Source organism: Leptonotus elevatus, chromosome 20 (assembly GCF_054856555.1).
Source record: "Leptonotus elevatus isolate MCC_2025b chromosome 20, RoL_Lele_1.0, whole genome shotgun sequence".
NCBI classification, from domain to species: Eukaryota; Metazoa; Chordata; class Actinopteri; order Syngnathiformes; family Syngnathidae; genus Leptonotus; species Leptonotus elevatus.
Genome location: NC_141258.1, coordinates 11,596,434 through 11,624,238, shown reverse-complemented (window position 1 = coordinate 11,624,238; position 27,805 = coordinate 11,596,434). Strand labels below are relative to the sequence as shown.

The 27,805-nt window shown below is 40.1% G+C and overlaps 1 protein-coding gene across 1 annotated transcript; it reads right to left on the bottom strand.

Moving 5' to 3' along the window:
- Positions 1-860: 860 nt before the first annotated feature.
- On the bottom strand, positions 861-27,243 carry pkd1b (polycystic kidney disease 1b). Its single transcript, XM_086065185.1, has 41 exons — positions 27,171-27,243; positions 26,856-27,036; positions 25,497-25,702; positions 25,316-25,434; positions 25,069-25,216; positions 24,741-25,006; positions 23,506-24,231; positions 23,293-23,424; positions 22,550-22,695; positions 22,252-22,382; positions 18,525-22,165; positions 17,036-17,149; positions 16,673-16,955; positions 16,491-16,587; positions 16,101-16,229; positions 15,892-16,033; positions 15,206-15,343; positions 14,948-15,098; positions 13,405-14,094; positions 13,117-13,252; positions 12,785-12,950; positions 12,507-12,702; positions 12,062-12,229; positions 11,793-11,933; positions 11,504-11,714; positions 11,297-11,420; positions 9,980-10,123; positions 9,515-9,893; positions 9,342-9,456; positions 9,045-9,259; positions 6,726-6,928; positions 6,461-6,658; positions 5,942-6,096; positions 5,650-5,847; positions 5,394-5,562; positions 5,127-5,309; positions 3,511-3,628; positions 3,297-3,431; positions 3,022-3,208; positions 2,154-2,265; positions 861-2,035 (listed from the first exon to the last, which is right to left on the bottom strand). The coding sequence occupies exons 1-41, from the start codon at positions 27,241-27,243 to the stop codon at positions 1,148-1,150; spliced, it is 12,054 nt and encodes a 4,017-aa protein (XP_085921311.1). The 3' UTR covers positions 861-1,147.
- Between the last annotated feature and the right edge of the window lie 562 nt (positions 27,244-27,805).

Sequence of the window (27,805 nt, the reverse complement as noted above, 5' to 3'; positions counted from 1 at the left end):
TTTAAACCTGTTCTTACAGTATATCTACAGGACCCTGGTGTTACAGGATATCATGTGACTAGTTTTAAAATTATAATAATACAAAAATATACACTATTGTTAAAAGGTATCACACTATTTATTTAATACCACACTTTTTGTCTTGTTTAAAAATATTTTATTTTATTTGAAATAAATATAATAACAGTTTTTCCAAGTACAAATAAAATGTATACAAAATGTAAAAAAAAAAAAAAGTGAGTAAACATGTTTTAATGTATGTATTTATTTATTTATTTATTTATTTAAACCTGTTCTTACAGTATATCTACAGGACCCTGGTGTTACAGGATATCATGTGACTAGTTTTAAAATTATAATAATACAAAAATATACACTATTGTTAAAAGGTATCACACTATTTATTTAATAAAATATATTAAATATTAAAAGTTTAATGTTACAAGCTATATATATATATATATATATATATATGTATGTATGTATGTATGTATGTGTATATATATATATAAGAGCTGTCAAAAGATTAATTTTTTAATCAGATTAATCACGTTAGAATTTGGATTAATCACGATTAATCGCTTAACAAAAAAGGCTTTCTTATCAACATTTTGCGTAGAGAAAGGTATTTTTTTTTTTACGTCAAAAAAATAAATTACTTAAATATTTTAAAATTTGAAACAAATAAAAAAAACGCTGAATGTCCCAAACTTTTTTTTCTTAGATAAAGTTTAAAAAAAACTTTTGACCTACAGTACAAAACTTTTTTTTAAATATTAATTTATTGTTTTAAATCAGTAATTCATTTTTTTTTCACAATCTTTTTTAGTGTGCATATGTAACGTGGATTATATATACAATTTAAATGTACTCACTTAAAACTGAATGTTTGCAAACAAATTCTACATGTGTTTAGCAAGCTACTAGAAGGGAAAAAAGTCCTACAAAATTATAAAATAACAATTTCAGACCTTATTGTCTCTCGTCTTTATTCTGCTGGGAAATTTCTCTTCCCCTGACATTAAACTGTATGCATTGCATGGACTATTACGTGTTGGACGTATCCAAACATTAAATGCACTATTAGGCATTAGCATTGTTTCAACACCCAGATTCCAAATTTAGGGTCATTTTAATGTATAAATGTTTAGGAAGGTCCCTCAGAGATCCAAGCCTTCCTCTTTTTCGGCGCCCCATCACTGATGCGTCTCCTTACGCCCTCTTCGCTATTTGGTCTGATGAAGGTGAGAGCAAAACTGCCACATGGGGCGACTCCGCCTTGTTTTAGCCACAACCTTTGAGCTGCATCGGCTGAGTGCGAACTCCCAGAATGCCACGCTCTCCTCTTGGGAAAACTTATAAAACCAGGTGAACTTACAGGATGTAAACTGGAGCTTGCTATCGTTGGCTTTGCTGCTTCATTTGTGTCACTAGACATGTGATTCTGTAGATGTAGTGATTCCGATTCTGAGTGCGAGCTCCGTGTACGTGGTAAGGGGTGGACTGCTGCAGCTGGTGGTTGGATCATGGAAGGAGTGAACGGAAACATGGCCGAAATTGATTTTTGTGGATTGGCATAGAGCAGACCTGTCCTCCTGCGTCTTACTTCACTTTTAGTCCTCCCATCACCCTCCTGTTCTTGTGGATTTACTGCTTTTTGGAATCTGTCCTCACAGTTCTCCTTGTTACTGAGCTTAATTTTCTTTCTCCTGGACAAAGCGTCTTCAAATTCAATCTCCAGGCGGTTGAACTCCTCATTTACCCGGGTGACCCGATCAAACTGAGTGAGCAAAGCATTGACACACGGCAGCAGGTGGTCCAGGAAGTGCTGGACGTCAAACCCTTGCTCAGAAAATGAAGAGTCCTCAGACAGGACGGAGAGGGACGACGACAAAGGGCGTGGGGACGACAAGGAAGTTGATGAGGATGGCGAGTGAGAAGATGGAAGGGGGGAAAAGAGAGTGGAAAGACGGGATTCCTGGGAGGCTCTGGAAGGAGGAACGTCCATGCCTTCAAACTTCACCCTGTGCCTGAACTACAACAGAAAGCAAACAGCCAGCATCAGTTTGTTAAATGAAGTCGCTACTTGATATTGGGGGTGGCGGATACATCCATCCATTTTCTATATTACGTCCTATATTTTCTATACTTACTTCCTTAGCCTTGGTGAGCCCAATCCAGAGCTTGAGTCTCTTGATGAAGAACTCCACCATCTCATAGTCTTGAGGTTCTGCTGTTGGACGATAAATGTCTGCTTTCTCAGCCCTTAAACAACAAAACACAGATGAAATCAAAGTAACAACAAATCTAGTAAATACAAGAGCATTTTGGAATGATAATAATTAGGCAGAAATTCCGTGCGAATGCTGAAAAGCCGAATGCAATGGCGTATTTATATTGAACATGGTCATTATGATGCTGAAAAGTATCGCATGCATTGAATAATTTCAGGGAAATTATAATGCATTTCCTGATATGATAGTCAGTTGGTATACATGTATATCAGTTAGCACAATGGCCATGGATATATTTGCAATGTACAGTCGGCGGTGGGATTCGAACCCGTGACCTCCTGGTTACTGGAGAGTGCGCTTTACCAACTGGTAATGATGATCAGTTATATGTATGGAAGAGGGCGTGGAAAGTTGTAAAATTTAAGTCTGCCATTGAAAATGAATGGGGAAAAGTTGATATTTTTAACGCTGAATTGTGCAAAAACTGTAAGTAATGTGGAATCAGACCATATATAACCAGGAAGGCGTGAAAGTTTGAAGCAAGTTGAAATTCGAACGGTGTAAATTGGATGTATTATGTGGGAGTTGTGTGGAGAATAAAAAGTGCCTGAAATAATAATATTAAAGGTTAGAAACAACATAAGACATTCCCACAATAATAATGATCTAGCAGTCATGAAAATGTATTTTTGATTTGTTTTGTAACGTGGGAAGCATATCAATCGTATTTAGGTTATGACTAATGAAACAAGCTAATAAAGCAAAGACAAACACAAAAGATTTGTACCTGTATGCACGAATAAGAACGACCCCAAAGAGTTTAGCTAAAAGCCAGAATCCTGCCCCCGTCAGCAGTAGTCCATACAGTGGGCCGAGGACAGGGTGGACCCTGCATAATCTTTGGAGGCCAAGTCGGCCACGCAGAATGGACATCAATGACACAAAAACCTGATTCATGGACAAAAAGCCTTCCACTGACCGTGAGAAGAGCTGAAACCAGAGCAGAGAGTCAAGTCTAGTTATTTTTGGTAATCAATTCTTGTTTCCATTTTTTTTTTTTACCGTGTTCCCGAGGTGAGTACAGAAGAAAAGCAGTAGCATTAAGAGGAAACTTAAGGTCCACAACTCCTTCCAAGCTCTGTTCAAGACTCTGATGATCACAACCCACCTCCGCACAAATCTTAATGTTCCCAAGAGCTGGAAAACAAAATGATGAGAGTGTAACAAACACAATATAACGTAAAAACCACAGATGAGGCCAATATGGAGGACATGCAGCTTCCAGTTACCTTGAGGACCAGAAGAGTGAGCAAGACTGCCGCACATTGAGATGACTTCGTAGTCAGTTGAGCAGGACCGTGGAAGTTGATGAAGCTGTCAGGTTGTGATCTCAGCTAAAATCACAGGAGAGAATCAGATACACATTAGAGGACCAAAAATGTAATATGTGAAATGTGTGTAGTGGAGAAAACGACAACAACAACAATTGTATGGTGCTATAAACAGGATTCATTATTCAAGTACTGTGTATAAGTAGTATTGGGTTTAGGGCTTAGGGCTGTGCAATTACAATTTCAATTATTACACTCCATGATTACAAAATCAGCATAATCATAAAAAAAGATTACTAAAACAAATTTTAAGCTGTTTGAGTTGCTTAAACATTTTTTTTACATTTTGTTTTGTCCAAAAGGAACTTGCATATTTGTAGTGTTTCAAAGAATTGTATTTTTCCTAATATTTTTTTTACGTTTACACATTTTCTTGTTTTGTACCAAATAATTAATCCTAATCCTAATCATGATTTCAATTATTACCCCAAAAAATCGTGATAAATATTTTCTTATTAATCGAACAGCCCTAATTGGACTTTATTAAGGACGTTTGATAGCCTACCACTTTATCTTTCCGACAACATTATGAGTACTTAACTCTAAAACGCACAATAAAAACAATATTAATTAATTAATTAATTAAACAATCATGTGGCCAGAAAAAAATCCCAATCAAACTATGCTGTTGTACAAATTCTTTCAACTGATACTGGTATCGGCCGCCGTCATGAGTACCAGATACCTTGAAATAAGGCCAGTATAGATCCGATACCTTTACCTGGTATTGGTGCTCGCATATCCTTAGTAGCCTAATCATGCTTCTGTAGTAAAGAAAGAACCTCCAGATATATTGGATTTGATTTAATGGATTTACTCTATTTTATCTATTTAAAGTGTTTTTTTGTTTTTTTAATAAAAGCAGTAGAAGTCCACATTTTTGTACCCAATAAGTCAACACAAAAATGTTTTTTACAATAATATGTTCTATGCTAATTAATACATTTGTGGAACATGAACTAAGCAGCAAAAATCACATGTTTTTCAACCATTCACAGTGCAGCTTCAGAAAACAGGTGAGCTGTGATTGGTCGTTACCTGAGCCCTGAGCAAATATGATGTCAATTTCAGTGGACAACAAGTAGTAAAATGGCCGCCCTCTGGATTTTGCCACTTAATTCATATTCCACAAATGCAATATTCATCAGAAAGCTGTGCATAGAACATATTATTGTAAAGAAAGTTTTGCTGTACCTAAAACAAATTGAAAATAATTTGGACATCTGTCAATAACATCTACAGTAAATGATCAAATATATATATATATATATATATATATATATATATATATATATATATATATATAAATAACATTTTTATTTTTTTTCAGTCATCACTTAGTTAATAATTTAGTGGTCCTCACTTTGAAGGAAGAGACAGAAGTAGCCAAAGGAGGACAAAGCAGAAGCTAAGCTAACTGTTAGCTTCTTTGGCAGACTTATTGGTATGTTTGAAGTTATGTCTCAGTATTTTTGACCATATAGTTTGATTGTACATTTACCTGGGAAACACAGGAAGTAGCCTGCGAGAGAAAACAGAGGTGAAGCCCGCTTGTCGCTAAAGACAGTGCAGCCAACAGGAGCTGTAGCCAGTGTTTGCCTTGACACAGATACCGAGCCCGCTCACTAGCCATCGACCCCAATTCCCCAATCGATATGAGGAGAGCAGAAGTGAGAAGGAAAACCTGTCAATTGAAGCCAGAACAGTTTTATATTAAAATGAGTTTTAATTTGTGGGAGAGGTATAATAATGCCTTGGTTGGTTTTACCATTAGGACCAGATGGAGGTCTAAGCCTTCATGCGAAGATGGGATGTGGAGCGGATAGATGGAGAGGGAGGAAGTGAATCTTTGTGTGCAATCCAGTTGGATGGACAGACAGAGAAATAAACCAGACTCTCTGTGGTACTGTGTAAAATCCAAAGAGAGGGTTTTGAGCCTAAAGAGATAACAAATAAATAAATAAAAAGCGGAATTAGCATAAAATGCTAAACATTTTTGAAAATTAGACAGTAAATCGACTTACTGCTTAATGCATAAGGCTCCCAAGTGAAGTTCAGCCAGGATTCGGTGTGTCGCCACGCTGCTGTTTCCCAGAGTGACCTGCGCCCGGCCCAGTGTGTGTGCGTACATGAGCCGTGGCAACCCCACAAGGTGGAGTAGGCGGTTCTGGTGCAGGTGTGTCACCAATGTGCTGTTCAACCACTGCTCGGCATCTAAGCAGCTGTAAATGGCAGAAATGATACCAACCACTCCATTCCTGACAGTTGTGCTTTGACTTCCCAGTTCAGAATCGGTCTATAATGCATTGTGCTCACTTTCTGATAGATGCTAGGTTTGGTACACCCATTGGAGCGGAGTGAAGTTGGCGTCTAACAGCAAAGTGCAGCAGCCTTCCTTGCCTTCTTTCTACACTGTCCTGGTAGTTCACCATAAATACCAGTAACAGAAATAGTAGCTGGAACACACAATGCTTCAAAAAAGATGAAAAAGACAATTAGCTAAAAAAACTTATGAAAACGTTTTATTTTAACTATTGCCATGGTACCAAAAACATATTTATATTTATCGCCTAAAGCAATAGTAGTTATTACAACAACAAAAAACGGCCAGCAGGTGGCATCAGAGTATAAGAGATCAACCAGGGCCATGCTGCAAAAAGCTCTTTTCCCCACTGATTTAAAGAGATTTGTGAATAATGGTGAAACTTAGCAATATTCTAATATAAAATCCAGGAGTGAAGGGGGTTGCTTCAGTGAAAATGGCTGGGAGTGTTAATACAAACATGAATTGCAAAACAAATAAAATAATAATAATATTTTCTTTTGTTTTCTCACCCTCATAAGTGACCTCAGTGCACGCACTTTCCGAGCCTCCTCTTTAGCCTGCAGCAGTCCGTAGCCGCAAGGTGGTCGAACCTTCCCACCATGTTCTCCAAATGCTCTCACCACTGTGGTCTCCTGGGCTAGTTGGTCCTCCACCTCCGGATCCACAGGCCGCCATACGACAGTGTAGATCAAAGCCTGAATGCAAACCTAAGAGAGGTAGAATATCAGCTAAAGTTTTTAAAAGCATGACCAGCCTGCAGGTGATGACACTGACCTTGAGAGGTTCCAGCAAGAGAGCAGAAGTGAGGAAGGCGGACAGCGCAGATATGAGCCACATGAGAACAACTTTTCTGGAGAAGAGGCTGCCGTAGATTATGACAAGAGCGAGGCATGCTCCAATCAGCACAGCCACTAGAGGGTAGATCACACGCAACACCCAGGAAGGAAACAGACGGATGGGCCGTCCTCGGGCGATGCCTAAAGTGAGGAACATATATGCCGATTTTTAACATTTTACCAATTTGCATCCAGTTTGATGGAAATTAGAAAGCAGTAGGAAAAAATAGAAGAAACTAGGTTAACTGCCGTCGCTCTTGTATTTGTGTCACTCAACTCTGGTTGCTTCCTAGTTGGCTATTATTTTGTTTGTCGTCACAATCACTGATTCCTTGGCTCCCTTAAGGACCTGTGATTGTAAATATTGAATGGATTCAACATTTCCATTTGGCGGCCAAACCATTTTTTGAAGAAAAGCGGGAAGGGCCCAAGTATGACATTGAAATCACCAAAACAGAGGATCATTGGGCAGGATAATCTTCCAAAACATATCCGAGAATTGGCCCTACGCTGACTCATTTGCTCCCAAAAACGTATAAATACATTCTATTTTAAATATTACAATGGTCCCAAAGACGAATTTATATGTTTTTTATTGGGGGGTATGCTAGAGCATACAGAAGGCTTTGCTGCAGCCTCTGAACTGAAGAGAAACACTTCAAGCAATGGTAGTCAAAAAACAGCCAGCAGTTGACAGCAGAGTATAAGAGATCAACCAGGGCCATGCTGCAAAAAGTTATTTTCTACACATATTTAAACAGATTTGTGAATGTTGATGACACTTAGCTATATTCTAATGCTAATTGCAGCAAAACGGAAACAGATAGAAATTTTCCTGATGAAAGAAGAGACTCTAATCTTTCTTTTGGAAGGTTTTTATAGCAATAGAAGACAATATTCTGTGAGCCTTGCAAAATCAGTAAAAATCCAGTAAAACAGCCGGGAGTGAAGGGGGTTGCTTCAATGAAAATAGCTGGTAATGAATGAGTTAAGGGAAAGAAAATCCATAAATTTGGCCAGATTGTCGATATGTGTGTATTATATTTAAGAAAACTATGTGTCTTATCAATCCATGGGGTTATTTGTCAATGTTAAAGCAAGGTCATTTTCTGCATTCTACTTGGCACAATATTTAACCAATTTAAAACATGTAAGTACCATTTTGTATTATGTAAGAAAAACTTGTCTACACTTGTAGGATGCCTGAATGATAAGACATTACTTTTTTGTCCTCCCTTTTACTGGTCACAATTTCATTACTATGGCATCTACAAAATCATAACTGAAAGTCAGAGCAAGTACGCTACTAAATTTTTGTAGGACAATTTTTGTTGAGTTAGGTGTGACAGCTGTTTTTAACTAATTTTTGGGTGTGGAATCCAAAACTGATTTGTTTTTCTTTATCTCATCAAGTTTTTGAGCAATAGGACCATTTTCTTTCTTTCTTTATTTCTTTTTTTAAAGGAAGAAATATGTTTGTATGTTAGCGCTGTCCAAATTAAAGCGTTAACGTTGGAGATTAATTTAAATTCATTAAAAGTGTAAAAAAAAAAACACTCAGTTAACTCTTGACTTGGTGGAGTCACATGGACTTTAGGTAGTTTAACTATTCTATTCAAGGTTCAGAAGAATCTAAATATACTTTATATTTGATGATTTTACATTAATTCCAAGATTTTACTCAAGTAAAAAAAAACTGTTAGAAGCTATGAAAAAAAAGTAGAAAATTTTGATTAATTGCGATTAATTCTGGAAAAATTTGAGATTAATTATTTTTACAAAATGTAATTGTTTGACAAGACTAATGTATGTAACGAAAATACTGAGATGGAATAGTTACAAGCTTTGAAAACAAAAACAAAAAAACAGTGTAAAAGGAAATAGCACAAGGTTAAGAAAAAAAACAGCACTCATCCTCATAATTTTTACTATGCTAGCTTTTTGTTTATAGATATTAAAACTAAGTACTGACCTCAGTTGCTATTACACAAACAATTTGCCTCATAAACTGCAAAATAAATTGTATAATCAGCTCTTCTTACTACAGTCTTTCTACAGCTAATCAGTGGAATTTTGCTTATCTGGAGGGTAAACTATGGAGAAAAAAACATGGCGTCATTTAATTCAACATAAAAATCCAACTCAACAGATTTTTTTCTCAAATTATTGTTCCCCAGCATAATGCAAGCAGAAAACTGTCTGAACTTGAAGGATGGTCTGAATAATAAAACATTCTTTCCCACCCAAATTTCTGTACCAATGCGTGTGGTGGAGGAGCATCTTGTCGAGTCAGGAGAAGGACTTGGCAGGAAGGTGCTGGCCACCGAGTCCACCGATAATACAGATGGACATCTGTAGAGTTTTGTCTCGCATTGGGTCGGACCCGAATGTGTCTCGAACTTAAGGAACTCCGGCTCATGGAGATATTTATCATCGGTGTGATCCGACCAACTGCCACACGAAGTGCTCTGACTGAGAAAAGACAAGAATAATAATAATAAGAGATCTTGTATCGTGTCTTCAATTTCAGTCAGCAGTGAGATGTAGGCCTTACGTGTTTGAGAATGATGAGGTCGTTGTAGGCGAGTCCCGACCGCTGTCTGAGTTGTTTTTGCTGAAATGAAAAGTGTCCTCTGTTCCTTCTTCTATTGACGTCAGAAGATTCTCCTCTGAAAACCATTCATGAAATATAGGTTTTGTAGACTACTAGGACAAATATGTTCTTACCTGACAGGGTCAAAAAGGTTTTCATATTGTGGTTGTGAGCCTGCGGTGGCTTGGTAGTATCTTGATCCTGTGCAGTTGAGTGAGAATCCATAGTGTCATTCTGGAGGGGATGGAGACGGGCATCAGGTGGGTCAGAGGAGGAGCATTGGGTCAGGTGCAGCTGCATGTGAGCTTTTTTCCTCCTTAGTTGGCGTGTTGCGCACAACGCAAGCGAGTCCTCGCAGGAGTTGAGGTCTTCAGACTCTTTGAGCAGGCTGTCGCACGAAGCCCAGGAAGGCGCATGAGTCCCTTCCTGACACATGTCATGGGGCTGGGGCACCAAACCCGAAGCAGCCCAGAAGTCCAGGATGCTGGAGTCAAAAGCTTTGCTCTCCAATAACTAACACAAAATCATCCAAGAATTTGCGATTATTAATAAAACTTGAGTAGCAGGAAAAGTGTGTGTGTGTGTGTGTGTGTTCTCACGGATGAGGGACTATCTTGGAGTCGGCTCGAGGGTCCAGACAGAGATAAGAAAGATGGTCCTGATAGGTCTGATTGGCCGAGGTAGACGTCCATCTCCACAGAATAACAAACTGGTGAAGAAGGAACTGACACGTCCATCATTACCTATGTTACAAACATGCATTAATTGTGACCTTTAATCAGCAATTCTATCCATTTTCTATAGTGCTTGTCGGTGCACTGACTTCGGGCAAGAAATGGTGTATAGTGCTCCGATTGCCAGCCAATCAAACATGCCATATTACATGGTAAGAATAAATAGTAGAAAACCATATGCTGTAGTTACGTAAAAAGTTTTTTCAACCGAAGAACCAGGCTCGGGTTTGAAGGTCGGCAAAATTTAAACTGTTTCAACTTGTGAATGCTGTTTGTTGATTTTGCACGTTCTGAATTTGGCATCACAGTGACCTAGTTGCATCCCTGTTCAGAGGTTCTTGGCTCTAATCTCAACTAAGGCTTTCTTTTGTAGAATTTGCATGTTCTCCTAAAGCTTGTGTGAGTATACACTCTAAAAACTGTTGGGTAAAAAATAACCCATTTTGAGAAAAAATTAATAAAAATGTTTTACTGATCCACTACTTGGGGTAACTTTCTTGTGCAAAACAACCCCCCAAAATATGGGATCGTTTTGTAACAAAATAAAACAAAAAATAACTGGGTTAGTTTGGTGGATGGTGGGGTGTTGTTTTTGCAGTTGATGCATACAAAAATACACTCTACAAATAGTTGTGTTCAAATAACCCAAATTAGTCAAAAAGGTACTGAGCATGCTATGGGTTATTCATTTAATGCAAATTTCTGGGGCAAAAAGTTACATTGAATGAATAACCTACAACTCTTGCTTCCTTGCCCCCCAAAAATAGGTTATAGGTTGTTTTGTACAAATAAATCCCAAAAAATTGGTTGGTTTTCTTATTTGAACTCACTTTTGGGATTAGATAAATAACCCAAATAGTTTTTGGATTAAATAACCCACAAAAGGTTGGGTCAGAAATCACCCAAATTGAGTCAAAAAGGGATCGACTCAAGTTTTTAGGTTAAATAATTAAATTAAATTAAATTAAATTAAATAATAATTAAAGTTGAGTTATTTTATTGATAATGTAACCCAATTTTTTGTATTAAATAAATAACCGAAAAAGTTGGGTAAATTCCTTTTTGACCTGATTTTGCTTATTTCTGACCCAACTTTTTGGGTTATTTGTTGGTTTAGGTTAGTTTATCAACATATAAAACAAACTAAAGTCGCATAAGAAGATCTTAACAATGCTACGTTACCTGACTGTGGGCTTTTCTGAACAAAAAGCAGATCAAACACTGAAGAGGAAACAGCAGAACTGCAACAACCATCCCCACAGCAACAGTTTCCATACTGACCAGCAGTTTGGCTGACACTGGCCCACTTACGGAAACACATCAAATGCTAATTATTTTAATGTCGTCATCACATCCATTTAAACACCCTGATGGTCTTTCGGTTCTTACCCGTGTCCCTGGGTGCCCACGGCCCCATACCACAGAGCACCCAATGCCAGGTAGAAATGCAGAATGAGAGCACTACAGGTAACTCTTTGAGCTCTGGTAAATACACTGTGGATGGGGCGTTCCCATAGCGACAGCCACAGGTGGCGCTCTGCCATTCCAAAAATCAACTGCGATGACAGGATTCGTTGAAATTGGAAAAGCTCTTCAGGACCTGTGAATAATTAGTTTAATATTTTCTTAGTTGACTTGATGTCATTTTTTATACTAGGTGAGAGTTAAGTAATCTTACATGAGGCCAGGATTTCTTTCTCCACTGTACCATTCTTTGGATTTTCCACAGAGAGCCAGTCATCCACAAGGAAGAAGAACATGTGGTCTGTCACAGGGTCCCAGACCACCACATGCTGAACATACCAGGACGGGTCCAAACCTACATTGAATTTTAAGGTAAAAACCCCCAAAAAGGACCATAACTGTCCAGAATTGCTTTAAAATCAGAACAGGCTAGCATTCAGGAACAAAAAAAAGTTCCACTGTATTTCTAATCTCATCACGTACCTGTATTGTCATGCCACATCCGAATTTTCCATACTTCCCCCAAGCTGACGTCTGTTTCTAAGTGAAACTGGTCGAGGCTGCCACGTTGAAAAGCTCCATCCCTTTGCAGATGCCGAGAGCCGCTCTTGTTTACACCATACAGACTGATGCCAACATGTGCTGTGGTGCCTGATGGGTAGTAATGGACGAAACTTCATGAAGCACTTTATATATTATTTTTTTGACTCCTCTAGATGGCAGTCTTGGGTTAAAGATGCAGTGGAAATGTAATCAGTTTCCATTGCACTAGCCTTTATATTTAAACCAAGAGCACCATCTAGAGGAGTAAAAAAAATATCACAAGTGTTTCATGAAGCTTCATGATGCTTCATTTTCCCCGTCACTACTGATGGGTTCAGGTTTTGCATTAGAATTTGCTGTGCAGAATCCAGATCCTTTTGCTGACCTGCTCCATGCTTCCAACCAGTCTTGACCAACACTCTGTAGTGGTACAGTCCTGCTCGACCACAATGGGGCACTTGGCTCAGTCTCAGGCTGTCCAGGTGGTCCAGTTTATGGGCAATGAGTCCCACCAGCAAGTGAATCAGGATCAGAGCAGCACACACAATCCCCACCACCACATTAAAACTAGGACCACCTGCCTGGATAGACATGGAGAACAATTCCAAAGAGCTAGATTTACTCAATCACTGACTCTTCGTGTGTGAATTAAACAAAACATACAGGCGGCAGGAGCACAACGGCCCCAGGATGAAGAAACAAACTGGCCCCAAACATGGTGAGGTGGTGCGTCAGGCAGTGCACTGTTTGGAGTGTGGTGCCCTCCAGTGGCTTGAGACCCTCACTACGCCAAGTCATCTCCTTGAGGCTATAGTACTGGCACAGAGAGCTGAACACACATAATGACACGGCAACAGGACCACCCTCCATCTCGGATGACGTCAGGCTGACAGACGCAGTCTTTGCTGTCTGATTTAAACTAGGACGGAGAAAACAGTTTGAATGAATTGAAATAATTGAAATAATGCATGATGTGAATATAAAAGTGTACTCACAGCGGAGAAAGAAATATAGTTTTCTCTGTGAAGGTGTTCAAAGCCGAAAGATTGATGAGCCATGCTTTTGTGAAGGTATCCTGAGATCCATTTGTCATTTCTATCTTAACATGGCCCACGGTCTCTGAAGTAACTCCTAAAGATGCATAATTAACACATCATAACATCCCTAGTAAATAATGTAATCACAACCTACAGTCAGTAGAGTAGAATGAAATACTCAATTTGTAGCTAGCTTCAGTGCATGTTAATAAATGTTTAAAAAATATATATATACAAAATAATCACCTGGTAACTGGCTGAAGTTGAAGGAAATATATAAACCAGTATTTTCATCCAAGCCCCCCACAGTTTTTATTGTAAAGTTCAGACGTCCCTCAAGTGGAAGCGTAACAGTTGGACACGTAGCATTAGCATATCCATCCACTTTCCTATCCTCACTTGCGTCACTCATCTCCACAGGAAGCTTCCTGTGCATTGTGACTCGAATGGCCTGGTCAGGTTCAAGATCCTTGATGGGCACGGGCTCACCCTGAGGGGTGGTGATCTCCATGGCAACCAGAGAGGTGGAGATTGGAGGGTCGGATGCAGCCAGCAAAGAGTGAGACTCATCCACTCCTAAAATCACCTGCACCAGCTCTGAGCGCCAACTCTTTAGGTGAGTTGTGAGTGAGGTTGGGATTTGAAACGGACATGGCGGAGTTGATAACTGGGAAGGGATTGTGGGCGGTTGCTTTGATTGCTTAGTGCAGAGAAGGTCGGCGGGGTCGCCATAGAAACCAGATGTACTGATGTAAGGTGTAACGAATGAAAGCGGCACCTCGCCGGGATCGGGTGAATGCATCAGGGAGCGCATTAAGGCCCCTGCATGGCTAATTGCCGACAAGGTGATGGCCGATGCGGCCTGCAGAGTTCTGGAGGAGTTGTGTTGAGAAATTGAGGAAATTGCTGATAAAGAGGTCGAAGCCAGAGAGTTACCTGTAAACAAGAACATGCTAGTTAGGTTAAATGAAGACTCTAAATTGTTAATGTGAGTATTTGTGTGATTTTTTTTTTTTTTTTAACCTCCACCATTCAGGGCCAAAAACAGGACAAAACCATGCGTAGTATAAAAGTACTTTTTTCACACCATTTAGTGGCATTTTGGTGACAAGGAACTATGATTTAGTGAGTTGAGGAATATATGTTCATATTGTCTAACATTATTTAATTATTTGATTCAAGTAAGGCATACTCATAAGTAAATGTAACTTTTATAATCACGTAAATTTGAATGCATGTCTGCTTAACTCATTCACTCCCAGCCATTTTCACTAAAGCAACTCCCTTTGCTCCCGGATCTTGACTGTTGTAAGGCCCACAGAATAATGATATTGTTCTATTGCTATAAAAACACGGAACCTTCCAAAAGAAAGATTAGAGTCTCTTCTTTCATTAGAGAATAATATATCTGTTTCTGTTTTGCAGTAATTACCATTAAAAAAAAGAGCTTGCTGCAACATGGCCCTGGCTGATCTCTTATACTCTGCTGCCAACTGCTGGCCGTTTTTTATATTAACTACCATTGCTTTAAGCCACCTCTTCATGTCAAAAGCTGCATAAAGGCTTTCTGCATGCGCTTGCATTAAAAGAAAAACATTTTTAAAAAAATGCATAAATACGTTGTTGGGAGTTAAGGACAAAGTATTAAAAAACGTATTTATACATTTTTGGGTTTGAATGAGATGACAACATAAAATGTTAAATTCTCGTGAAAACTTTCCAACATCTGATGAACTAAAGTAATATTTAAAAAAATGTACACGAAATGTTCCGGCCTTTGCGACCCTACCTAATATGCCAAGGATGTTCTTCCCTGTTTCAAATGCTGAAACTCCACCACCAGGTCTTTGGTGTTCCTCCATCACATGAATCATCTTCTCAACTGCTTCAAGAACCATTCCCTGACAGTCGACACACAATATTAAGTCAGCAGGAACAGCCTGGAGAATAAAGAGAGAGGTTACATACTCTGGTGTAGTATTGTACTGTAGCTGGTGAATGATTTTTGAACAAACGATGGAATGGAGACTGAGCAGGACATTCTTACAGTGGACTGTGCTAAAGCTGAGCTGATTGGATCAACATCCATCATGGAAGAAATGGGGAGGGACACCAAAGCTTTGGTGACATTTTCTCTTATTTCCCTCTTGATTGTGAGCTCACTGCTACTTGGTTCAGACGCCATCTGTGGTATGTAAATATGACATTATTATACCAGACCAATTGAGTAAAAAAAAAAGCTGTTTTTTTTAAACTACCCTGGAAGTATTTGAGCCAAAAAATGGGCATGCTTTTGAGGTGTGATAACTTTATCATTAATGTCATTTATGAATATTTGTTTTTACTTTCAACCACTCAAAATGCTCAGTGGCATCAGAATCATATATATATATATATATATATATATATATATATATATTTATGTAGTTTTTTTATGTTTAACTAATTGATTGATTACACTTAAATCTCAAATACCACCTGAAGTACGCAACTACGCCCCACTTTTGGTTTGGTTTTAAACATACAGAAAACACAAAACACATTACAAGTTGAAAATATAAGTTGAAGTAAAAAAAAAAAAAAAGAAAAGAAAAAAAGAAAAACAAGAATAGCAAGAAAGAAACGTTTATATGTTCAAAAGGAATTTATGGCATATGGTCACTAAAAAGAGCTACATTCTCTGTCCATCCATGACTGAAATCTGGATATTACTTGGGTAGTCTTGGATATTACCTGATTGAGCTGACTCGTGAGAGAAATAGAATATGGGATGATTTCCTGAGGGTTGCCATGTTGGACTAAGGCCCATATGTCTTTCTGGCTCTTTGTTCGAAGCCACTCACTGGCATTTAAATGGCTCTCCACATTCAGAGTTCTGAAAGTAAAGGGAAATTTGAAAATACAAAGAGCATGTGAATTGAACACATTAACATGAAGAATACCTGTTTAGAGCGATGACACTTGACCCATGATTGTCTTCTATAAGCACAGTGACTGTGATAAGTGACTTGTTTTGTCCTTGCACAGGTCTCCCCACTGGAACCAAGCTTCCAAAAGTTGATCGAGTGCCCCTTGGGAAAGAAATAATAAGCCTTTGCATACTGTACAGACAAGACATTTTGACAAGATGGGATAGGTGCTAGAATGAATGAATGTAAATTTATTGTCATTGTAAGCAATGAAATTGAGAAAGAAAGAGAGAAAGAAACAAAGAATGAAAGAAGGCTTGAGTCATCCTTCAAATGGGAGCATAGTATGAGCCTGGAAAAAAAGTGATAAGCGATATATAAAATGGATGGGAAATTTTCTATCAATGCTATGGTTCCATTTACTTGTACAGAGTGAGAACAGGGCACATTAAGGGATGGCACGGTGCAACCTGGAAGGTATAGATGAGCTCAGAGAGTGTGCTTTCTTCATCACTCCACCCTGCCGTAAAAAAGAGCATACATGTGATGGAAACTGAATAAAAACTGCAGGCTTGACAGTTTTGTGTTTTGTAGTGCAAGATTACCCGAGCAGTTGAAGGTGACTACAGTCCCCAGCGGATGAATGTGTGACTCTGTGTTCAATTCACAAAGACCTCCATTAGGGGGCTTGTTGGGTACAACTGTCTGACTTGCACTGCCCCACCTCCCGCTGCCGGGCACAGTCACATTGAGAGTGAAGGCATACATGTACCCGGAAAACACAACATCTGAACGCAACACTAATCTGGACGAATGTCTTCCTGTAGAGGCGGCGGCCTTGTCGAGGTCAAACGTGACGCCTGACTCATCCTCGGCGCTCCAACTATACTGTAACGACAGTAACAAGCCACGGCGTATTTAATTGGTTTGAAAACACAATAGCACATTATCAACTGATGAACTCATACTTGAGCTTGGTCATCACACTCTCCACAATGTCCAGACAGGATGATGGGGGTGTGGCCTGGACAGGATACACACTCCACAAACACAGGAAGCTGTGGTGCTTCACACACACTTACCTAAACAGACGGTAAGTGCTAGTAGAGTTCAACTTTGAAAGAAGAATGCATATGAAGATAATTTGACATCTAAATATAGAAATAATAAGGTGTTTTTTTTTTTTTTTTCCTAAAACAATGCATTTGAAAATTCATAGATAACTGTAAACTAATGTAACATCTAAAAACGGTTTTGGTAATTTAAGCCCTTCCACAGTTAACTATAGGCATATAATGATAAAATCTTACCTTTGACACTATGGCGATGTAATTTTTGGGGAAATATTTGGTATTTTGCTGGCTATTTTTCTAACGCATAAGTAAATGCCCGGTTCAATTTAACCCCGCCTCTCCCCATGTGTTTGCCGCGCCCCTCTCGTCCTAAACCAGCTGCCGCACGCACCGCCCACAAAACTTTAAACGCAAGACCGGCCAGCCCTTGCAGTACAACCGTGTCTTCTTTAAATGTGGAAATTGGATGGATGTTCAATTCTTCAATAAACATTTGAAACAAAATGGCTCCTTTGCTGCAAGAAATCGTAGTGGAGGAGGAGGGGAGGGGGAAAAGGAAAAAAAAATACCTGAGTGGGACACAAACCCAGGACCTTCTGCTTACAGGGTGAGTGCACTAGCCACTACACCATTCATTCAGTTAGGTACAACAGTGCAGAAATGTGACTTGTAGTTTAACCAAGTGTCAGCCACGAAACCTTTCTGGGAATTTAAGACAGCCAATTGGCATTGCAAATGTAAAGGATAATGGATTGCTTTGAATTCATTTGGACAGCAAGTTTAATGATAAAGTACTTCTATCACTATCCTGTAGGCATGGAGGTCTCAGAGAAAGTGGGCATGGGTTTAGTCCGCATAGGCGGTGCGGGGGTGGGTCCGTACCTGATGACGGCGTTTTCTCGGGTTGGGAGGGGCTGGTGCTTGGAGAGCAGAATGACTTTGAATTTCTCAGCGTAGCGAATGGAGGAAAACATCACTTTGGTGATGTTTTTGGTGAGTAATTAGCATTTTAACATGGCTAAAAGCTCAAGTTACTGTCCGTTTGAAAAAAAGAATACACACATGGGGTTTTGCTTTTTAGGGTGTGCAACTCTTTAAGCATTGAAAGGGGCTACATGGATTAAAATGTTTGTCAAATACTGTTATAGTCAATACTCACTGTCTGTATGAAGGATCCGGGTGTCCTTCCCGCTTTATTTATGATTAGGGTAAAAGTATAGATGGTGTCTGGGTGTAACTGTTTGCTGGTTATTGTCACAATACTGCTATTGCTCTCAATGGGAATCGTTGAATCCTGTGACTTCAAACATAGGTAGGCAAATTAGTAAGACAACTCAAATCTATTTTCCCCGCTTAAAATGATGGAAAATATGCGGGCACGCACCTCTATTGTGAAGCTCCACTGATACTGCAGTGCCACCTCTCCTTCTTGGTCTGCATTAGGATCTTGAGACCTACTTCCGTCCAGCACAAGATCCCGGTTGCTTGACCACAGTCTATGTGAACCTCCATTGATAATAGCCACCAACGGGGAACCGACTACAGTGACTTTGGTTTTTCGTTGCACTAGCAGAGGAGTTCCTTGGAGGGAAACGGTGAATAAAAGGCAATACTCTCCCACATTGAGGGAATGCTTTGGGAGCCGGAGAAAAGGTGATGTTGTACCATTGAGAAAGACTCTGTTCCCATTGAGGTCCATATTGTCATTAGTACAATCAGACACTCTGAACATCTCCCACTGGTATGTTGTCTTGTAGGCAGAGCAGTTAACATCCACACTTGCTTCAAAGAAATTCACTCTGGATCTGAAAATAGTTGGCTGGCTCTGGATAAGTGAAGCTTGAGGGTTGGAGCACTCCAACTCCGCCACATCTACGTGCAGTAGTCCAGACATGTGGCTGACACCGTTGGAGACGTTGACCATAACAATGTATACGCCAGCCTTGCCAAACGTATGACTGACTGAACTGAGATGTGTGTGCCATTCTTTGATGGAGTTTCCAAATTTCCACATGTATCTCAGGTTGCTCCCTCCATTAATTTGAGCAGAAAATACCACAACATGTCCAGAAAATATTGGTTGTGAGTGGCAAACGATTTGGACCTTCTTAACAGGCCATTCAACTGTCAGAGTCTTGTTAAGCATCTTGGAGCAGACACCATTGCTTGCCAGCACAGTCAACAACAATGAAGCATTCATGTGTGGAGTAAAGACGACTTCTTTCCCTTTGAGCCACAAAGGTTCATTATCTTCCAAGTGAAATATCCAAGTGTAGTTGACTGAAAACTCATTTTGATCATCCACCTCAAAACGAACCTCCTTCAGAGCCTCTACGGCATGACGGGCAGGGGTTAAGAGTCGCACAGGTTTTATATTCCCCATGACCTGAACTTGGGTTGAGATCTGTGCACTGCTCACCAGATTCCAAGCTGTCAGGTTAACAACGTGTGTACCTGCTGGAAGGTTTGATGCGGTGAACAATCCCTCAACCACGTCCTGACGATGAATCCAGTCTTTAGTTTCAAACATTAAAACAAAGCTTGCATTGCTTCCTCTCTTGATGCTTGGCATGAAAGTAACTTCCTCTTCAGCACAGAGAGGATCCTTGGTAATGTTTAGAGTGAGACTTTCGATTCGATCCTGGACGATCACACTGTGTGTAACTTCCTGACAGTTAATTGCATTGGAGACATTCATGGACACTCTGTAAATGCCTTCATGGAGAAAGGTGTAGGTAAAGCTGTGATTGGTTTCCCAAAAAAGGGAGGTTGTGGCATCGCTAACTTTCCAGTCCCAGTGCAGATCACTACCTTTGTGGACAACCCCTTGGAATGACACCGAATTATTTGTGCTTATATGAAACGGTAACATCTTGCCGCCAATTCTAAAGTTCGCTTCTTCTATTTCTTCTTGGACTGTAAAGATTTTAGTGTCATTACATTGACTGATAGCGTTTTGAACAAGAACTTTAACAAAGTAATCTCCTGAACTGGTGAACTTGTGAAGAAGAAAAGGAGCATCTGTCTCAAGGAGTGCAAGACCAGTATCCACGTACCAAAAGTACTTGAGGTGAGAACCAGTAAGGACTGATACAGAAATGTTTACAAACTTCCCAACTGCCACAATATCTGTCCGCGTTATGTGTGCACTTGTTACACGTTCCACAGCCACTACAGAAGCAACACTGGTGGTATTACCCACCTTGTTAGAGGCATTTAATTGAATTGTAAACCTACCAGGATTTTCAACTACAAGCTGAAAACGTTCCCCATCAGCTGTCGTTTTATTTTGTGTAGCAAGCCACTTATATGTGACATTAGAGCCTTTTGTGACTGAAGCGACAAACGCCAGATCCTCATGGGTCGGTAAGTATGTCATATTTGTCAGTCTAGGACAATCAATGTGAAGACCCTCTATTCTCTCAAAGACTTCAACTGAAATCAGAGCCTCCCTTCTGCTCACCAGATTCTGGGCTATACATCTTACTTGATACTGTCCTGCTTTAGGAAAAACAAATGTAAAGTTTGAAGTTCCCTGTTGTGTTGGAACCAAACCATCCACTGTCCAGTAGTAGGTCGTGCTACTCTTATCGCTGCTAACTGTTGTGATAAAAGTTTCTTCTCCGACCACACTGTATAGCTGATTGGTTTGGAGGCTCAAGTCTAAAACAGGATGCAAGACATTCACCTCGAGGGTCGCAGACTCACGACTTATTGCGTTGAATGCAGTGGCGGTGACTGTGAATTCGCCCGTTGCCGTAAACGCATGCGACACATTTTGTTTCTGCTCTGTCGGGGAACCATCTCCAAAATCCCAAAGCACAGACACGTTGCTACCGGTGCAGCTAGCAACCCAAAATGATGCTGATGTATTGACAGTCACAGTCTGACTTCCTTGGAACAAAGAGAAATTGCTGACAGGTTTTTGAATGGTGATGCTAGCGTTGGCCGTTTTGCTGCTGACTTTGTTACTCGCTGTTACAAATACTTCTTGAAGGCCTTCATCTGTGAAGGTAAAACATTGTTGACTACGTTCTGACACAGCAGATTTACTTGAAGAGCTGCTGGACCACTTAAATTGACAACTAGTTGAATGTTCTGGAATAAATAACACCCTGAAACACACTTCATCTCCTGTGGCTGCTACATTTTGAGATGACTGCACTGACATATCAGTTATTGCTGTTTGAACACAGACAGTGCTAATGTATAACACGGTGCTAATAGAGCTTTTCACAGTTAGGCTAACATTGAAATGACCCGGGCTGGGAAATGTATGCAAAGCTGTGGCTCGCCCTGGCGCCACAGTCACAGGGGTTCCCTCACCAAACAGCCAATGGAAAACCAGCATGGATACATTTCCATTCACCAAAGCAGAAAACTCCACGTTTCTACCAGTCACGACACACTCAGTCGGCGTCACTCCTATAACAGCTAACCTATACACAACCACACGGATGAACTGGTGAGCACGGCTAACAGAATTCGAGACATTTACCCTGACTGTGTAGTTCCCCTGAACCTTATAGATTTGTGAAACTGAGCCATCTGTCAGATTTCCCTGCTTAGATCCATCGCCAAAGTCAAAGTCCCAAAAAAGCCTCGTACCAGTTGCGACAGTAGCTCTGCAATCGGTAACAGAGCCCAACTCACTGGCTCCGGTGCAACTAACACTTAGTGCAGTTATTCTCTCCATAACTTCCACCATGAGCCAAGTGCTAAGCATGGAAAGAGTGTTGTTGGCACACAATGTGATGTTGTAATCTCCCGTGGATGTAAAGGTGTGTTCAACTTTTTTGTAAGTACGTTGGACAGGTTGGGATTTATCGCCAAAATTCCAAGTGTAGATGACATTGTCGTCGGCAGGATCGGTGAAAGCTTCCAGGAGATGAGTCTCGTTAACAATGGCCACCAAAGTGGTGGCGTTAAAGAAGAGGCGATTTAACAGATGACGGACGCTTATCTTGATAAACTTGTCTACTTTTTCATATTGGTTGGAAACTTCTACTTGAAGATTGAAGTTACCTGCAATAATGAAAATCAATTCATAGTCATAGTATTGCTCACAAACAATGGAGAACAACTATAGCTTAATATGCGTGAGTGTTTACCTGGTGTAGTATAGGTAATATTCACAGAGTGCTGCACGAACACTTGTGTCTCTCCGCCAAGCGCCTCCATGGTGTCACATGGCGCAGTTACAGTGTGAATAACACTACTGTGACCATCGCCAAAATCCCATCTATATGATGATCAATAGTTGAATACAAACATTAACCCACACGTCAAGTGATATTATTAACTGCAAAATCATTTTTAAAGATGAGAGGGGGTGTTATAAATTGCTAGCCTATCTTTTTGGTGACACAATTTAGATTTATTTATTAACATATAAGAAGCATAGTTTACCTGAAGGTAGCTGGCAGGGCAATGTCCACTTTGACCCTGAGGGTAAAGAGGTGTGCATCACCCACAGCTACGACCCTCCTGACAAACATGAACTCAGGCTCACCTAATGGGTTCATTTCATCCACAGTCAGGAGGAGCTGCTTGCTCTGGGAGCTCACAGGGTTGGATGCCGTGACCTGTTATTTTAATCAATTATGTTGAATCCGCACAATTAAATCCTTAACTCATTCACTCCCAGACATTTTCACTGAAGCAACCCCCTTTGCTTCCTACTGGATTTTGACTGATTTCGCAACGCCCACAGAATATTGTGTTATTTTGCTATAAAAACATGGAACCCACTAAAAGAAAGATTAGAGTCTCTTCTTTCATCAGAAAAAAAAGTATATTTGTATCTGTTTCCGTTGTGCAGCAATTAGCATTAGAATATAGCTAAATGTCATCATTGCTCACACATCTGTTTAAAACACTGGGGAAAGGAGCTTTTTTGCAACATGGCCTTGGTTGATCTCTTATACTCTGCTGCCACCTGCTGGCCGCTATATAATTTCATTAAGTATAAATTATTATGTAATAACTACCATTGCCTTAAGCGACCGCTTCAGGTCAAAGGCTTCTTCTGTATGCTCTAGCATAAATAAACAACAACATAAAAATATACATTTTTGGGACCATGGCAATATTTTAAATGGAACATTTTTATATGTTTTTGGGAGCAAATGAGTTAAAACGTTTTTTTATACCTTTAGTTTGTACTCAGCAGGTTTCTTGAACACGACACTATAAGATTCTCCTTCATATGCAAACGCCTCCAAGTTGTCAATCACCCACGAGAATGTCACAGATGAGCCGCTTTCCACTTGGGCTGTAAACGACTGTGAGTACAATGCGAGAATATGCAAAACAATAAGGATGTAACAATTCTTGAAAATGTACAATTACATTGAAAATCGAACCTGAGGAATGTCCACAAGCATCCTCTGGTGTTTGCGTGGCTCCACGCGGAGTCCTGAAACTGCCTCATAGCCACACAGTATCACATTCAAACTCTGAGACCTAACAGCATCCACCACACTGATATTCAGCATCTGGACCTCCACTGAAGGTAAGACTACAGTCACAGAGGAGAACCACACATCCTCAGAATATGTCTTGCATTCGAGCAGATCTTCAGGGCAAATTCGGCTGAAGCGGAGTCCAGTACGGAGCACGGGAGCCGACCATGAAGACGTCGCACTCTCTCCTGATATCACCATGACAACCACGAGGGTTGGAAGATTAAGTTGAAGGTGGATCTGGTTCTTTTCATCCAGTGGAGGGTGGATCATCTTCAAGCCAAATGTAGATCTCACATTAGGAGTCAGGGACTTCATTTTGGAAGGTGTGGTTGTTTCCAACATCCCTCCATGCTCAGTCCCTCCATGAATAGAGTCCACATAAAGCAGTCTCAAATCACATACCACCCCATCCAGCCAGTGTTCATCTTGGGGCATGACGGTGAGGCCTCCCTCCCACCAGCCCCCCCGCTTTGTCCGCTGAAGAGACAGGTAACTCTGTCGCCAGGGGGAATTTAGGGGAGCTTCACTGGCGAGGCAGAGCAAAAAGTTGCCTGGGTTGCGAGTGTGTTGAATGGCGACAATATCATCAGGGTACACAACGATGGCTCCTTCGCGAAGAACAACCTACAGTGATATACATAAGTATGCGTAAGAATGTGTCACTACTTACTAAAAAATGTCACAACCAAGGACACATTTATTTTAGCTTGTAAAAAGAAAGAAGCAAAAATCACACATTTCACTATTAGTGAGGTCAGCATTGTATTTGCATTAAGCAAAATCTAGCAGTTCTATCAATAGCAGGCGGCCATTTTGCCACTTGCTGTCGAGTGAAAATGACATCACAGTTGCTCAGGTCTCAGGTAACAACCAATCACAGCTCAGCTTCAGAAAACAGGTGAGATGTGATTGGCCGTTGCCAGAGCCCAGAGCAACTGTGATGTCATCAGCAAGTGGCAAAATGGCCGCCCAGTGAGATGCATAAAAGCAGCTGAATTTTGCTGCATAACTCATATTTCACAAATGTAATATTAATCAGAATGTCATGTTTAGACTAGTGAGGTCACATATAACATATTATTGTCGAAAAATGTTTAAGGTTGACTAGCAATAGATCTCATTTGGCTACTCACACTTAACATTTGCAATTGTGACATAGGGCTTATTTTCAGTGGTACGTCCGCCACCAAGTGGTAGAAAGGTGCTATAGCTGCGTATCTGGGTGGTAAGGCAAACCCGCCTCCCGCTGCTGCGGAGGTGTAAGTAGAACATGGACGACTGTTGGGAAGGCAGGCTTCGAGAATATGACACCAGTACTGGCCCGTGTTGCACCCCCCTGTCGTGTTGCACAGTGGAACCAGTGAGCAGCAGCTGAAGGGATTCAAAAGAGAACTGCAACCTAAAGGAGCAAAAGAGAATATTAACAGGATATATATGCAGAAAGAATTAAGCGTTTTGTACCTGGAGGTACTAGGTGGTAATTGGGATTGCAGTAGGGTCGAAGGATTTGAATGCGGGCCAGTGAGGAGGTCGGACTGGGCTGGACTACCAGTTCCAGTGATGTCACTTGACCCGCATGACTGAACCACAAGCCAGGGAACAACTGCATCTGTGGACCACAAACAGTCATGGCTTCTCACGCCGTGTTCTTAATCTGGTGCCTGTTCTGACCCCAAGTTTAGAGACTCCATCCGGACATTTTACTGACCTCCACCGCGAGTTGCTCAACATCAGGGACACTTGCTAAGGGATCTATCTGGACCCGCTGGTAGATGGCAGTCATCAGAACAACTCCCACCACATAACTGTCCGGGCCTGGTAACGACTCTGCAGCATATGGAAGTACAATATGGAAAGATTCTAAAATAGTGTTCCAATTACACACTTACCATTTACGTCATTTTGACAGAAGAAATGGTATTGTGTAACACAAGTTGTTGTCCTCCACTGTCCAGGTGTCCCCAAAGCCATTTGAGTGCACACTTCCTGTTTGTTGCCTCCACCTCGCCATGGAGGACTTGCTGACTCCACAAGCCCAGCCTCATCTGGTCCATCTTCACTTACTCCATGAATCCAAACCCACTCAGTGATTTTCCTATGGGGCATATTAGAGAAGAACTTTTAAATTGTTTGCATGTAAATAGATGTGTCTCCAGAAGGAGAGTCTGCCGACTCACTCACTTTAAGTACAGTAAATTCTGTTGAGTCAATTTTACTCTTAACCTGAGTCTATTTGGTCCCACGCTAAATAGAGTAAAATTTACACTTGGAAGAGAGTAACATATTCAGAGTAAATTTTACTCAAAGTATATTTAGTGCGGATGAGAGAATTTGCCTATCTCGAGAAAAAAACTATCAACTCATTCATTGCCATTGACGGCTATAGACGTCAAAAATTCATTTGAACTATTTCTATTAGTTTAACATTCCCCCCCACTTTTGTTAACAAGTGTAAGAAAAACTATAATTTGTTTTAAATTGTATTAGAACAGATATACAATTTTGGATTAATCGTGAGTTAACTAGTGAAGTCATGCGATTAATTATGATTAAAAAAATTAATCGCCTGGCGCCCCTAATTTTTTATCTTTTCTTAAAAAAAGAAAAGATTATTAAAACTAGTTAACTCACAATTAATCACAAATTTTATATCTTTTCTAAATGTACAATATTTTTTTTTCTAGGTTTTCATACTCTTGTTAACAAAAGTGGAAAAATGTTAAAATAATAGAAAAAGTTCAAATACATTTTTGACCTTTATTTTTTTCACTCAGAAAGTACATTTTGCAAGGAGAGATTTTAACTAAAATTTATTAGGTTGTTTGTTTGTTTGTTTTCTGTGAGGGGATTATATTTTTTAATTAAAAAAAATAAAGCAGTTATATTAAATTGGTCAACAAAACAAATACTTCTTTTTTTCAAGTTACACAAGGTTGGAAGACTGCCACTCTACCACCTGAGCTATGCCACCCTAACTGTAAGTCATATTTTTCGAGCTAATTCCTTAAATGCATATGTGATATGGCCAAAGCCAAGGTATTTAAAAAAAACAACTTGTTTTCATGAATAAATCACACAAATTAGGAAAACCACGTTTTGATTAAAAGAAAAATATGTTAATGAAAAATATTATCAGTATTAACTCACAATTTCAACCTGATATATTTTGAGACAACATACTTTATCCATTACATGTCATCATGCATTTTTTGGCGTGTTACAAATTTTCTAGTTCTTTGTAGACTCACACTGGGAAGGAGTAATGGAGGAAGTTTTGCAGCTCCAAAGTATCAGCAGCTGCCACTCGTCCTCCGCGTGTCTGCTGACAGGAAGCCAAAGCCTCAGACCACGTGGATGTCTTCTCGGACAGCCAGAAGCATCGCAGGCTGGGCAGGTGCACGCGACCGCCTTCTGGACAAGAGCTGACTTCTGCGCCTTCACATGCACATGCAAAATAAATTATTGTTGTAGCGTCCTCCTAATATCACATTCAATCATCAGAGTGTCATTGATACGCTGCCAAAACCGATCTTAAAAAAAAAAAAAGCAACAAAACTTCTCACCTCCCGATGTGCTGATCAAAACAATGAAAAGAATGCTCCAAGGCTGCTCCTGTGGAGTCAGTATTAGTCTCATCTTACTCAGTATGAGGCACTAACCCCCCAAAAAAGCAGCTCGGTTTTCTCTACATCTTCAGTGCAGTTGTAGAGGGGAAAAAAAGTCATCTTAAACCTGATGTTGTTTCTTTACTCCCTCACAGTAATGTCCTGCGTCCCACCACAGCCATCCCAGGATGAGTTGTCTTGGTGCGTCTGTCGAAAAGGTCTCTCCGCCCTTCTCTTTGAGCGCCCGGGTGACTTTTACTTTGTCTCTCAGCAACAACTATAAAAGCGGAGTGGACAGAGGAGGCCCACACGGCTCATTAGCAAGTTGTAAACCCTCATAGACAGACATAGATGAGAAAAAAACAATACATATTTTAATTATATACTAAGATAAATTGCATTGGAATTAAAAATATATATATATTTTTAATACAGTTGGTGTGCTATATTTCAACCTCATCACCGAACAAAGAAACTGTGACGCGCACGCAAAAGAAATGACCCTGGTTTTAAAAGACAGGATGCCATTGCTGTTGCCTGGAGAGAGAGAAGGCATAAAGTTGAAGGGGGTGATAAAGCAAACCTGAGCTGGG

What these genes read in the sequence shown, in the direction of transcription:
- pkd1b (XM_086065185.1), bottom strand. Translation starts at nt 27,243, where the DNA reads ATGAGACTAATACTGACTCCACAGGAGCAGCCTTGGAGCATTCTTTTC. An exon ending in CTGTCAAAATGACGTAAATG is followed by an intron (nt 25,435 to 25,496) that starts GTAAGTGTGTAA and finishes CATATGCTGCAG; the next exon opens with AGTCGTTACCAGGCCCGGAC. An exon ending in GGAGCCTTATGCATTAAGCA is followed by an intron (nt 5,563 to 5,649) that starts GTAAGTCGATTT and finishes TTATCTCTTTAG; the next exon opens with GCTCAAAACCCTCTCTTTGG.